The 15,398-nt window shown below is 43.9% G+C and overlaps 1 protein-coding gene across 3 annotated transcripts in view; it reads left to right on the top strand.

Moving 5' to 3' along the window:
- DYNC1I2 (dynein cytoplasmic 1 intermediate chain 2) overlaps positions 1–15,398 on the top strand; it is a 209,018-nt gene that overhangs the window by 33,209 nt on the left and 160,411 nt on the right. For all 3 annotated transcript variants that reach the window (XM_033945658.1, XM_033945659.1, XM_033945657.1), the window contains exon 4: positions 7,101–7,191. In XM_033945658.1, the coding sequence (XP_033801549.1) occupies positions 7,101–7,191 (91 nt within the window). The remainder of the gene's footprint in view (positions 1–7,100; positions 7,192–15,398) is intronic.

The following is a 15,398-nucleotide window of genomic DNA, read 5'->3' as shown; positions in this document are numbered from 1 at the left end:
ACGGATGCCAGCCTGTTTGGCTGCTGATCCGAGATCCCTTCCTGTCCTGGAATCTCAACATTATGTTAGAGGGTCTTCGGAGGGTCCCATATGAGCCTTTGGAGGAAGCTTCTCTCATGGCTCTTACGATCACAGTGATGTTCCTAGTTGAAATTACCTCAACCAGAAGAGTCTTAGAATTGCAAGCTTTGTTGTGCAGGGAACTGTTTCTGAAGCTCACTGAAATGAGAATGACTTTGCGTATAGTACCTTCCTTTTTGCCAAAGGTTGTTTCAGCATTTCACATCAACCAGGAAGTCAGTCTACCAGACTTTCAACCTACGGGTTCTAAGAAGACAGAGAAGGCTTTAAAGCCGCTGGACATCCGCAGAGTACTCTTGCGTTACCTGGAAGTGATTAATGAATTTCGTCTATCATACTATCTTTTTGTTTTAACCAAAGAGTCAACCCGAGACAGATCAGCCTCTAAGGCCACCATTTCAAGGTAGGTTTGGACAGCAATCTCCACCGGTGTCATTGAAAGCACATTCAACCTGAGGAGTAGCCTTCTCTTGGGTGGAATCAAGGGCAAGAACTTCGGAAGAGATATGTAGATCTGCAACATGGTCTTCCCTACACACTTTCACTAAATTCTATACGGTAGATGTGGCAGTACAAGAGGATTCCGCTTTTGGATCCTCACTACTGAAAGCAGGCTTATCTCTCCCATCCAGGATTTTGGAGACTGCTTAGGTACGTTCCTAAGGGTCAACGTACCATTCCTATTGTACTGGAAAAAGAGATTAGGTTCTTATCTTGTTAATATCTTTTCCAATAGATAGGAATTCATACCTGATAATTTCTGATGTGCCTGTTTCTGTCTTATGCTTCATGTTCCTCTCCATATTTAAGACTTCTCTGCCGGTTGGACTATGGGTTTAGAATCAGTTTGTAAGTAGAATCTAAAGAGATAATTGAACTCCACTAATATTCAAACTGTTGCTTTCATTTGATGTGTTTTACTGTTCACACATTACAGTTTTATTATTGACTGTTATAACATTATATGAGCAGATCAGAACCTTGGTTTTGGGGAATTCCCCGTGTTCCTCCTTCTCCTGTCTTTTACTCTAGACTCTAGAGCTCTTGCATCCTTTGGAATGAACTAAAGGGGGCAGCAGACTCCTGGAAGAAAGAAAAGGTTTCAAAAACTATGATTTACATTTTTCTGCAGTATGTCCTCAAGAATGGACAGAGTACCCTAAGGTTCAGCATACCATTCCTATCTACTAGAAAAGATATTGTCGCTCCATAAGGCGCACCTGACCATAAGACGCACCCTAGATTTAGAGGAGGAAAACAAGAAAAAAAACATTCTGAACCAAATTCTCCCTGCCAGGCTCTGCACCCAACCTCACACTCCTTGCCAAGCTCTGCACCCTGTCCCCCCTCCCTGCCAGGCTCTGTATCCTGTCCCCCCTCTGGTGGTCTAGTGGTAGGCCAGGAAAGGGCAGAGGGAGGCAGGCCTAGTGGCTAGCAGGCAGGTAGAAACAGGGCACAGGGCAGGCAGGCAGGGCCCCCCAAGTACCTTTTTAAAATCACGTGAGGGCCCCCACGTACCTGTTTTTAATCCTGGCACTTCTCTCGCTGGATGGCTGCAGCAGTGAGAGGCAGAGGGCAAATAAGGCAGGTGCGAGCTTCTCATATGCCTGCCTGGGCCCTCCCCGCTGCCTGAATGGCTCCCATAAGTTCTCCCCCCCTTACTTTACTTTGTCTAGTATTTATTTTGCTCCTTTCTGGAACATTTTGATCCTACTTTATGCCTCTTTCAGTCCCCCACACCCACTCCCTGCAGCAGCTTCCACAATAACCCCCTACCCTTTAGCTCTGCCAGCTGCAGCAATTGTTTTGACTGCCCCTCTAACTGTCATTCTGCAGGAAGCCCCCCCTTGCTGACATCATTGGTCCTTCTCTGCCAATCCCACCCACTGAAGAAAAGAACTGCATCATAGGGGGCGGGATCTTACAGAGAAGGGTGATAGAGCATGGGGATTCCCCATTGAAAGATAGTAGCAGGGAGTCATAAAAAAAGAGCATGCCATTCTTAAGGTGGTCTACCCTAGATCGTGGAGATCCTGGTTTTACCCAGACCCTTTCATAAAGTATTACAGCTTTATTCATCTTAGCCTGGAGTATAGCACCCCCTCCCCCCCAATAAAAAAGCTGTTTGGTCTAGAAAAAATCTTAAGGCTGGCAACTTTGAATAGATATCTTAAAGACATGATCTGCACTAAGCTCACCAAATCAGGGTTTGCAAAGCGCTACCTTACAGCCTACCTGCATCAGTTGTTTCCTAGGAACAAGGCCTCAGGAAACATAGCCAATATAAACAATAGCAACTGATTAAGAAAACAAGCCGTACTTTTATACTTAGCAGAATCAAATACATACCACTACACCATCGAGTAGACTTTGAATGTCATGAAATAACTAAAAGACCCTATAACACAGTGACCGTGGAACAGTCCTTATTCCAAGACACACATAACTATCACTTCCTCTATATTAGTGGTGGCGGGAATTTACATTCAGTCCTACCCTGCGATTGGCCACACCAGCTGATCTATCACTTCTTGCTCAATAACCGGGATGCTCTTCCATGGTATCCTCAAGTGATGAGGGCAAGCTCCCACCCACCCTTTCCATTTGTTTGCTGACCAATGCAAAACAGAGGGGCGGGATGGGATGAATGGGGCGTGGTATATGAAGAATGTGTTGGGTAGCACAGAGGATTTTTGTTATCTTTAAAGTACCACCTTAAGACCAGGCAGCGGTGCAGGACCAGGCAGGCACGCGAGAAGCTCGCGCCTGCCTTGTTCGCCCTCTGCTTCTTGCTGCCGCAGCCATCCAGCAAGGGAAGCACTGGGATTAAAAACAGGTGCGTAGGGGGCCCTGCTGTGATTAGAAACAGGTTCGGGGAGGGGGTTGTGGTATTTGCTCCATAAGACACACTCTTATTTCCACCCACTTTTTTGGGGGAAAAAAGGGCATCTTATGGAGCGAAAAATACGGTAATCTCTTTTTATCTTGCTTACTCACCTTGTCCACAGTTCTATTCAAACCCTCTTTAAATGTCTTCTCAAACTAGCAGCAACAACAGTGTTCGCAATCGGTTAATAAATTTACCAGTCATCTTTCCAGAACCACATTCTCATCTAGGAAAAATATACTCTTCATACCCCAAATTACAAGAGGGACCTCAGACTTTGTTTAAAATTTAGAGAGTAGTAGACCATCTGCATAACAATTTGTATCATGTGATCCAAATTGCTGAGGGTTCCCTGCAATCAGAACTCTTTACAACTGATTAGTGGCCTGTATCCAATTTTGATGCCAGCAAGCTGGAATTTCTGTGCATGACAGAGTAAAAATGCATCAAGTCTGAACTAAGTGAGTATCCATTGTCTATTCAAGACAAGTCTCAGTATAAGATATCTGTAGAATTTCCATGTGATGTTTGTTCTCAAATCCTGATCAAGGCAATAATAGAAACTGAAGTTATGCAATGCATTAGAGTGCAGTGAATCAAACCTTACTAAGAAATCTCTTTACTTAAATGGTATTTTCACTCTCAGATCTACAGAGATTTCAAGTTGCTTTAAATCTGTCAGTCCATCATGTTCCACTTCTAATAATCATTTTGAAAGAAAAAATTTATTCTACAGCCTGTAGCTTGGAAGAACCTACTTGTATGGCTGATTCATTCTGCCTATTGACAGAGAAAGCCAAGTTGTCTACCTGTACTGGGTTCTCCCTAGATTACTGAATAAATCAGCCACATAATCCTTCCCACCTGCCAGAGTTGGGTTTTTTTTGAGCTAACTGAAAAGTTTCATTACAAACATGCTGCTGCATGGAAAAGTAGACAAATACTCAAACTTTTTTTTTCTATTTGTTTCTGAGCTCTGTCCTGGCACTGTCAGATAACATCACCCACTTTGTATGGCTTGGTTTAGCCTGCCTTCTATGGTGAAATCCCATTATAGGTAAGCAGCTTTTCAATTTACTAGTCTATATAGGGTCAGTTCTGCATTATTGGGAAGTAAACTGCTTCACCATAAGAAGCTCTTGCTTGTAAGGAAGTTCGAATCAGGATCCTCAAAATGCAGAGTAGTTCTTTTTTTAAATAATCATATCGTAACTTACTGATCTTGGGATACAAAAGAAACATTTTATTTGCTCTCTTTTTGCATCTACTGTTTTATTAATAGATTAGTCTTTAAGCCCGTTACATTAACGGGTGCTAGAATGTGTGTGTGTGTATTTCTTTCTTTCTTTCTCTCTCTCTCTCTCCTTAGCCTGTTTCTGTATTTCTTTCTTTCTTTTTCCTCGGCTGTCCATCACCACCCCTTGCCTGCTCCCCCTGTCCATTCACCCTTTCTTTTTCTTCCCCTGTGTCCACCACCACCCCTTCACTGGTCCCCTTATCCAGCAGCAGCCCTTCTCCCTTTGTTTTAACTCCCACCCTGTCCAGCAGCACCTCTTTCCTGCTCCCCCTGTCCAGCAGTAGGCCTCCATTCCTTTTTTGCCCCCTCCCGTCCATCAGCACCTCTTCCCCTGTCCAGCAGTACCTCTTTTTTGTTCCCCCTGTCCAGCAGTAGGCCTCCCTTCCTTTTTTTGCCCCCCGTCCATCAGCACCTCTTCCCCTGTCCAGCAGTACCTCTTTTCTGTTCCCCCTGTCCAGCAGTAGGCCTCCCTTCCTTTTTTGCCCCCCCGTCCATCAGCACCTCTTCCCCTGACCAGCAGTAACTCTTTTCTGTTCCCCCTGTCCAGCAGTAGGCCTCCCTTCCTTTTTTTGCCCCCTCCCGTCCATCAGCACCTCTTCCCCTGTCCAGCAGTACCTCTTTTCTGTTCCCCCTGTCCAGCAGTAGGCCTCCCTTCCTTTTTTTGCCCCCCCCGTCCATTAGCACCTCTTCCCCTGTCCAGCAGTACCTCTTTTCTGTTCCCCCTGTCCAGCAGTAGGCCTCCCTTCCTTTTTTGCCCCCTCCCGTCCATCAGCACCTATTCCCCTGTCCAGCAGCAACCCTTACCTCCATCGACATCTGCCTAAAGCCGCCGCGGCCTGCAGGCACCGACAGCCTCAGTGGCCTGCTCCCACTCCCTCCTCGCCGTCGCTTGCCGTGCCGTTCCCCCTCCCCCCCCCCGGGAAGCTTCATTTCCGGCTTCGGCAGCCTCCTGTCTGCGGCCGCCCGCCCGTGTTTCACTTGAAAGCCGACGCCGCAGCTCCTCTCTCGATCCCCGCCTGGTGCGGTTCGAGAGAGGAGCCGCGGCGGGCAGGTGAGAAGATCCTGGCAGGTGCGCCTGTGCCCCCCCTCCCCCTCCGAATCAGCGGCAGACTCTGGTGGTGAGTGACGGCGAGGGGGGAGTGTTTCCGTGTTCTGGACTGCCTCCATGTTCGAAAATCAAATTCGGCACAGAGGCACACCTCACGCCACCAGGAATCACGCTCTTTGAAAAGCGCATGCGCGCTTAGCCTTTTATTATTATTGATTTGGTTGTGTAGGAATTGTAGAGATGTACAAAGAATTGTTCTGACAGAGAGAAACCTTTTGAGGGTGATTGGTAGAGATGCATTAGGTTCTTCAGCATACTTTAAATTATTGATCAAAATTTATTTAATATACTTTAACTACATATGAGCAGAAAACAAAAATCTGAAATCTATGAATAATGTTCCCTGCGCACAACTCTAATGTCTGGTACCAGGGCTTTTTAAATAAAATTGGCACAGTCCTTCTTGATATATAGTATTTAGCAACCTCTGTTTCTGTTTGCTTTATGTGTTTATATTTAGTAAATGCTTTGTTTTCTAATGTTTTTAATAAAGTCTCAGGTAAGTAAGTAGATGCCATTTAGTGGCTATTGTAAAATTATACAGCTGCTGCTATTGTGTTTACCCAGTAGATGGCAGCAGTGATTCAGTTGATTAGACTTGTAACAAATGAGTAGCAAAAATGGAAAGTTTTTTTTTTCCGATTATTTTATTAAAAAATAAATTATGTATATGCATTTTTTGTGTGTGTATATGTGTATGTATATATATGTATGTATATAACCTGTTGTAAGTTTTATTACCTGCTAAAATGAAACATCAGTGAGCATCACTGTACTGGGGTAGGGGGTTATATCATATGGGTGCATGCTGTCATTTGTCATCCTGCATCAGTTCTAAAAGGCATGCTACTTTTGTTTTTATGCCTGTCACATTCTTTTCCCTAAACACTGGAAACTGATAGAGATAAGAAGATGAATATACAGATCTATTGAAAAATATGCAGACGTATTTTTGTAATACATTTATCTAAAATGTACAAGGCCCTTATTTTTTTCTTGCTTTTGCAAAACCCAGAGAAACCCATAAGCACTGTATTCATTACTGGTGTTGCTCTGTGCTTATATGCGAAAGTCCATTTGATCCCCTTGAAAATGTTACGCCACGCAGGGAGCTTTACATACCATTAATTCACATTCTGTTTGTGGCTAGTTGCCAGCCATAGCTCTGTGTTGATAGGACTTGTTTAATTTACTTTTTTTTTTTTTTTTTAACAAAATGTAAGAATAGCATAATTTGGAAAGTATTTTGTAAAAACTTCTCATTGGGCTGCAAACCATAAGGAACTGTTTCTCAGTTCTTTAAAAGTAAGACAGTTTTTTTTTTTTTTTCTCAAGGATTTGAACAGCTTCTATATATTCTGCTGAATTCATTTAATCCTGGCCTGTTTTAAAATATCACTTTGAGGGTTAATAGCAGTATTTGATTAGATTGTATTTGAGAGAGAGGTCCTGGATTTTTTTTTTGTGTGCCATATTCATCTTTTTGTGGTACCTTCATGCATTAAATGCCACAGGTTTTTGCATGATTATCCAGCATGTCATTTTAACTTTGTCTTTTCCCCTCTCTTTTCTATTATTCATTTTCATCCATGTATTTTTTTGGTTTTCCATCATTTTCTTTCCGTTTTCTTGTTTTAAAACTTCATGTTAAATTAATTTGGAAACCTCATAAGCAGTGCAACCTCTACGAGTAGTAACAGCGGATACCTGTCTATTTCACTATCTAGTCCCACCTCCAACGTCTCCATCTTCCAAATCTGTGAGTACTCCAAGTGAGGCTGGGAGCCAAGACTCTGGCGATGGCGCCATGACATCTAGGTAGGAGCATTTTTTCTAAGATTTTAATTACATAATGCATCTGTTTCCTAGACACTCTTGTGGGTAGACATCTCATGCCTCATGAGCACTCTAATTAACATAGTTGTGGCATTGTTGAGTTTTTAACCAGTAAATAGTTCTTGCTGCATTTTATTGCAAATCTTTGCATGAAATAACCATATATTTTTTAAAGTGTTCTTGCAGAGAAGCAATTAAAACTAGTTTTATATGCCATTTTTAAAAATGTAAAATATGTTGTTTGAATTGTAAATCTAGATCATTTGATTTTTCAACTTATTTCTAAGCTAGGAGCAGTTGTCTGTATGTTCAGAGGGGAGGACTATGAACTAAAAATAATATTAGTTTTCATTTTGTTAGAACATTTTTCTTTTTAAAGATACAAAGCAATTATTCCTTTCATTATCACAAATCAAGAGTGTGTGCTGGAAGAATAAATGTTATTGCATGCTTTGTCTCTTAATTCAGGTTTGACTGTAGTGGCCAGTGAAACAGGATGGTTAGTAACACAGAGTTTCCAGTGGGCATATGCCCACAAAAACAAAAAGCTCCACAAAATAATTGGCTGCCTTTGTGCCCCAAAGGACCAGAACTAAAAGAATGGGGCTGATGGTTGATCATTGTTGGGGAACAGAATCTGCTGAAAGGCTTCCTACCTGCTCTGTTCTGGCTTTATTTATAAGTGGCATTTGCATTGCATCTACTCAAAGGCTAAAGTAGGTTGAAACCCAGCAGCAGCAGCTCACAATTCTAATGCTAGGCATAAAGCTGACCAGGAATAAGCTATAGGGAGGCCCAAGTTGATGACTTTCTGTAAGACCCAAATCATCAATAGCAAATAACATTAATTTAAGCCTTGAACATTTTAAATGTGGCACCAGTTGACCAGATAAGAGAGAAGAAAACCAGTTGTGCTTTCATTTTAAAAGTAATTTTTTGAGCATTTATTTTACTGTTCCTTTGTATACAGTTTGAATCATATTGGGAAAGAGAAAAGGGTGTATGTGTGAGGCCAATATTCAATGAAATATGCAAGATAATTTGAAATTAGTAATTTGGTCGGTTTCAGATTATACACATGTTCAACAGTGCTGTATTAGTATTAGTGGAATGTCCAAGTAGACAAACCCTGATTCTAAATATATTGCCTAAAATATCAGCACTTACTTGTGCAGCACTAAGTGCAATTTTATAAAAGTTAGCTGTACTGTATAGAATCACGCTTAGTGTCACCTAAGCGGCGTTATGCATCACTAGGTGTTCTAACTTCTAGTGCAGTAGGTGTGTCATTCTGGACTGTAGGGCATTCTCCCAGTGCTTGCAAGCCTTGCAGAAGGAATCCATTTCAGATTTTCAACTCCTCTTCCTTCACCAGAGGGCTCTTCTGCCCCCTTCAGTTTTTCCTTGTGCAGCACTAAGTGCAATTTTATAAAAGTTAGCTGTACTGTATAGAATCACGCTTAGTGTCACCTAAGCGGCGTTATGCATCACTAGGTGTTCTAACTTCTAGTGCAGTAGGTGTGTCATTCTGGACTGTAGGGCATTCTCCCAGTGCTTGCAAGCCTTGCAGAAGGAATCCATTTCAGATTTTCAACTCCTCTTCCTTCACCAGAGGGCTCTTCTGCCCCCTTCAGTTTTTCCTTGTGCATGTGAGCCAGTAGTCTTTCTTATCTGTTCTGTATATTTCTGTATTATTTTCGGTGTTTTCATAGCTTTTGGTAGTTCTCGGTGTATCAAATATCTCTGCTCATGGGGATATCTTCTTGCATGGAGAAGGAGCAGACACTGGGGCCTGCAACTGGCAGATTAGTTGCTTGGAGAACTGTTTGGCCAGCCTGCAGAAACATTTGTGGAGTTTGGGGTCCATGTCCCTTGTAGTTTGCTCACATCCTGTTTTATCAGGAGCTTGAGCACAGACTGTGAGGCACTCTCAGTGGTCCGGAAGGGCTTTCAGGGTGCCTGCTACGAGTTTGCCTGCTCCCTTCAAGCGCATGGTTCTGTGGGGGTTTGAGGATCAGTCTGATTCTGGTCTGACTGGCAGCCTGAAGATTTCAATGTTTGGATGGTCTTCCTGGTTGAGGCAGTGATTCTTTTCCAGATCCAATTACATCTTAGAGCTGAAGCAAACTGCAGCATCTTCCCTGCAGATGACTATTGCAGCCTATGAGAAAAATTGTGGGGGGTGGGGGGTCTCAAAAGGGTATTTTTGAGAGTTTCTACCACATCCCTGAGGGTCCCCCCCTCTAAAATCTTGTTTTTGGACTTTTAAATTGTAGCCATCTTGGATTTCCTGATTATTTTTCAAACTTCTCCAGACCCTTCAAAAATCCTTGTTTTGCTTCAACACTACAAGGATGGAATCCTCAGGCTTTTTTACCCCCATTTCATACCAAATTTGCACGGGTTAGGAAGTGATGTCAGTAGTCAAGATGGCAGCCTAACTGCAAGGCTCTTTCTACATTCTGTGCTAATCCCAGTCAGCTTCAGTATCTGTATCCGTGCAAGCAAGCTGGTAGTGGTGAAAGTTGCCTCCAGACTGGTTCCCTATAATGGTGGTAAAAAAGAAACCAACAGTGAAAAGGCGCTGCTGCGGTGCTGGCGCAAAGCCCACATGGTACGCTGGCCTTGGATGAGGGAGTGAAGCACATGGTACTGATCTCAAGAAACTGGAGAATAGTGAAATGGCTTTGCTGGTGCCTCCCAGCTCAGAAGGAGTGACCAAAGCAGATCTGCACACCTGGATGCAGGAGATGAAGGTGGAATCTAGGTCAGTCAAGGACCAGATCTGGAATGCGGTCCATGAGTTGCAGGATGACCTCACTGACATGAACATGTGGATTGAGGGAGTAAAACACGAATGGATACTGTTGAAGAAGTAACTGCAGCTTCTTAGCAGGGACTTGAGGACCTGCAGGCAGAACTCCTGGAATTTACAGATAAACTGGAGGATATGGAAAATCAAGCCCATAGGAAAAATATGAGAGTACGGGGTATACCTGATAAGGTGAACTATAACAACTCTATAGAAGTAATTATGAGACTGACTTGGTAGCTCTTGCAGAAGGATAATTTGGATCCCCAGATTGAATGGAATCATCGGGTGCAGGGCCCCTGGATTTTGGAGCAATCGCAGAATGTTATAGTCTGCTTCCATAGCTTTACCTTCTAAGAAAGGCTGATGTAACGCGCAAGAACCTCAGGTGTGCTCCAGTGGAATGTACTTTGAGTGGAAATTTTCCAGGACCTAGCCCGAGGTACACTGTAGAAAAGGCATGCTTTCAAGGAGATTACTGGAGTCCTAGCCAGGGCTAATGTATGTTATCGCTAGACATTTCCATTTGGGCTGCTAGCCACCATCAGTCGGACAAGCAAACGTCTGTCCACTTTAGATGAGGCTCGAGATTATCTGTGGTAGGTGGGCATTGCCTTGGTGGGGGGGGGGCCCTCCAGAGAGGTGGACAGACAGCATGTGTGGCAGTGCCTTGCCAGGTTTTGCTGGCAGAGACAGAGCTATGGACCTGGTGTCCCTGAAAGACAAACTGCGCCAGTGGACCCCAGATGAGGATAGTGGGAATTCATTTGCCAGCATAGAATCATAGTTTTGAACTGATCTTTCACTATACTGCTGGTGCTGTTGACTGAGCATTGCTGTCAGTAAGGGGCAGGAGGAGTGACTGGGTGGTTTGCACAGACTGATTGCTTGTTGAATAAGGGAGTATACTTGTGGGATAGGCAGTCTGTGTTGTGCCTTTAGAGATGGAATTTTCTGGATAACATGCTGAGGTGTAGCTGTCTGTCTGTGATGATTTCTTCCTTGAGCAGTAGGAGTTGGAGGGTTGGTCCCACTAGAACACTGGTGAGGGGGGTGGTGGACAGGAGGGATGGAGTGGGGAGGAGGTTCTTTAGATTGAATGGATAGAGGGGTTGATTGTTAGCGGGAAGGATGGTGGGAAAATGGGTCTTAAGGTAGTTGTCCTACAGAGTTTGAGGTCTTAATTTACGCATAAGCATCAGGCCCTATTTTGTGAGCTACATAGACTGCAGGCTTTGGTCTGTTTTGTGCAGGAAATGCATGTTCTGAGAGCTCATAAACTTATGTTCGGGACCCAAGATTTCCTGTGACTTATTGGGCCTCAATGGTGGGATCTGTCAAACTGAGAGGGGTAGGGATCTTGTTTGCTAAAGGGGGTAACAGTTGATATTAAAAAAGTGAAATGGGATGTGGTCCGATCCTGTTTAATATCTTCATAAGGGATCTGGCTCAAGGGCTTCGAGGGAAAATTACATTATTCGCCGATGACGCCAAACTATGCAACATAGTAGGCAACAGCTTAGTGCCCGATTGCATGACGCAGGACCTACACTTACTGGAACATTGATCCTCAACTTGGCAACTAAGTTTTAATGCCAAAAAGTGTAAGGTCATGCACCTTGGCAACAGAAATCCATGCAGAACTTACACCCTAAATGGCGAGACCTTAGCAAGAACAACTGCAGAACGGGACTTGGGAGTAATCATTAGCGAAGACATGAAGTCTGCCAACCAAGTGGAGAAAGCTTCATCCAAGGCTAGACAAATGATGGGTTGTATCCGAAGAAGTTTCGTCAGCCGGAAGACTGTAGTTATAATGCCGTTGTACAGATCCTTGGTGAGACCTCATCTGGAATATTGTGTACAATTCTGGAGACCGCATTATCAAAAAGATGTGCAGAGAAAGGAGTCGGTTCAGCGAATAGCCACCAGGATGGTCTCAGGATTCAAGGATCTCCCGTATGAGGAAAGGCTGGGTAAGTTGCAGCTATACTCGAGGAGCGTAGAGAGAGGGGAGATATCTCACGGGCCGTATGGAGGTAGAAGAGGATATCTTATTTCTTAAAGGTCCTAAGGTGACAAGAGGACATCCGTTGAAACTCAAGGGTGGGAGATTTCATGGTGACACCAGGAAGTACTTCTTTACCGAGAGGGTGGTTGATCATTGGAATAATCTTCCACTGCAGGTAATTCAGGCCAGAAGCACGCTGGACTTCAAGAGAAAATGGGATAAGCATGGGATCACTTCAGGGAAGAATTTAGGGGGTAAGTCATTAGAGTGGGCAGACTTGTTGGGCCATGGCCCTTTTCTGCCATCATCTTCTATGTTTCTAAGGGAGATGATTGTGGATTATATATCTTTGAATGTTGGGGGAGAATCCTCGATAGAAGTGGTTTGGGAGGTGCTGAAAGCCTCATTCCGAGGCAAGTTGATCTCCACTGCCTCCTATCGCCAATAAAAGCAACATAAGAAGTTAGTGGAATTAATAACTGAACTTAACCACCTGAAATCTGAACATATGTGCAGGCCTAGGCAGTGTGAATTGTTGGGATGGTTGGGGGAAGTGCATCAACGCCTGCAGAAGCATGAGTTGGAGAAAATACAATATAACTTGAAGCTCTTGAAACAGAATTTTTTTGAATTTAACAACAAAGCTAGAAGATTAATGGTGCATAGATTAAAGGTACAGAGGACCCAGAATAATATCCTGAGTATCCGAGCAGGATTAGGAGAACTGAACATGCAGAAGGGGGATATAAGAGCGAAATTTGTAGAATATTACAGAGCCCTGTATACCCCAGAGGGTGTGGTGGCGGAGGGAGAAATTGATTTTTATCTTAATACTGTCTAACTTGGAGAATAGTGGAGAGTGAAGTGGCTAGGTTAGATAGGCCCAGTGTGCTCATCGAGGCACAGCAGGCTTTACAGACCATGAGACCAGATAAGTTGCTGGGATTGTATAGCTTCATGGTGAAATTTTATAAATGTTTTCAGGATTTGCTTCTCTTGCCTTTGATCCAGTTATTTAACTCCATTGCAGAAGGTGATTCTATGCCTTACTTTATAAGGTTAGCAGGTATTACCATCCTCTTGAAGGAAGGCAAGGACCTTATTCAATGTTGGTCCTACAGGCTCATATCACTGTTGGGAGTGGACACGAAGCTCTTTGCCCATGTATTGGTGGATAGAGTTATGTGGTGGATCCTCCAGCTGGTGCATGAGGATCAATCGGGGTGTATTTTGGGGAGGCAGGTAGGGGATAATATATAGAAGGCCATTAATCTGATGAAATAGGTTAGGCAAATGGGAAAGGGGACTCTGCTTCTCTCTGTGGATGTGGAAAAAAGACATTGATAGAGTCTCTTGGCCTTTTCTATTTAAGTTCTTGAGAGAATTAGATTGGGACCCAGACTTCGGAGATGAATTTGGGTGCTTTACATTAACCCAGTGGCCTGCACAAAAGTTAATGGGGGATATTAGGCCCTGTTCCAGCTCACTAGGGGAACGAGGCAAGAGTGGCCCTCATCCCCAATTCTATTTCTGCTGGTTATAGAGCCCCTAGCACAAAGGGTAAGGTCAAAACCCAGAACTGCAGGAGTGGATTTGAATGGTTTAGAGCATAAATTGTGTTTATTTGCGGGTGATATCTTGTTTAGCTTGACTAACCCGGGAGCCTCCTTGGAAGTGGTTGGGCAGGAACTAGCAGATTATGGGAGAGTGTTGGGATTCCAGGTGAACATGATTAAGTCTGCGATTTTGAACATTAACTTAACTTTGGAGGCAGTCGGTGAATTACAGGCTAGATTTCCATTTCTTTGGGTGCAGGGTAAATATCTGGGAGTTCTTTTAAGGGGACCAGGTTTCAACTTGTTTGACCTCAGTTATGGTCCAATAATTCGGCATGTGCAGTAGGTCTTAGAGCAATGGAATAGAATGATCTTCTCTTTGGGCAAATTGAGATGATTAAAATGATGATCCTACCCAAACCTTTGTTTCTTTTTCAGGTCATTCTACTTTGGGTGGACCCTCAAACACTTGGCTCCCTGCAGGCTGTAATTTCTCACTTTATTTGGGGCCCCTCCTAGGATGGGTAGGGCGGTGATGTGTCTGAGGAAGTCAGAGGCGGGACACTTGGCTCCCTGCAGGCTGTAATTTCTCACTTTATTTGGGGCCCATCCTAGGATGGGTAGGGTGGTGATGTGTCTGGGGAAGTTGGAGGCGAGACTTAAAGCTCCTAATTTGAAAAAATATTACCAGGCTTCGGGCTGTGTTGGAATGGCAGACCCAAATGCCCAAACCCTAGAGATTCGCTTACTGCATTCGCCTTGGATACCTGGGGAGCCTAGGAAACAGGGAGATAGAGACGGAGGCCCTTATAGAGTAATCCTGCTGATATAACGATTAAGTTAGGGGCTTTTACGTGTAAACAATTTTTTATTGATGGTAAATCCATCATAGTACAAACCTGCAGCACGAATGGCAACTCAACAAAAAGCCAGCAGATAATGATAACAGCAAAACATCATCAAATTTTTCAATAGCAAACAGAACCCCCAATCCTCCCACCCACGCACAAAGTGTATAGGCAACCTCCCACCCCAAAGAAACAAGACCCAAACCTCCCATCCCCCCCCTTTTTTTGCCCAACCCCCTCTCCCAGGACCACTACTCTAACCCACATCTAACCGCCCCCATTCCCCAACACCCAAACTCAACCCTACCCTACCCACATGTCTCAGGTGGATGAAACCTCAATACAGCCGAAGCGGTATGTATAATTCAGTCCCCAAGTTTATTAAGAAAGTAACTGCTAGTACATGGGTGCAGCCTATGAATGTAGGGACCCCAGACCGAGTAAAAATATTTAGAGTGTTTGAAAGTGAAATTCAAAGCACGAAACTCCAACAGCAGCAAGGTATGCAAACGGTTTCTCCAGTGCCAAAATGAGGGAGCCTCCGTCTGCATCCAAAATTGGAGAATACACTTATTACCCAAAAGGCAAGCCTTTAGGATCCAGTGACGGGCTCTCCTACCCCGAACCTGCAACGCTGTTACCTGCCCTAACAGTATCCTTCCAGCATGAAGTATAAGAGATTGCCATAAAACATCCCCCAAATAGAAAAGAATCTACTTCCAAAAGTCTACAATAACAGGGCAAGACCACAGCGCATGAATAAAAGTATTGGAAGCCCCCTTACATCGTTCGCATAGATCCGAGGGAATCCCCCCATTAAATAAAGTTGATGTTGGGAGATATAAACTCGATACAGTGTGCGGAATTGGCATTCCCTCAAGTCTGCCAATACCACCCAAGTGGGAATTAAACAAACACGACAGATAAATTCGTCCCCTGACAACTCTGCAACCAAGTCCGCT

This window comes from Geotrypetes seraphini, chromosome 5 (genome assembly GCF_902459505.1).
Source record: "Geotrypetes seraphini chromosome 5, aGeoSer1.1, whole genome shotgun sequence".
Taxonomy (NCBI): Eukaryota; Metazoa; Chordata; class Amphibia; order Gymnophiona; family Dermophiidae; genus Geotrypetes; species Geotrypetes seraphini.
Note: the sequence above shows the minus strand (reverse complement) of the source record. Positions and strands in the feature narration are given on the sequence as shown.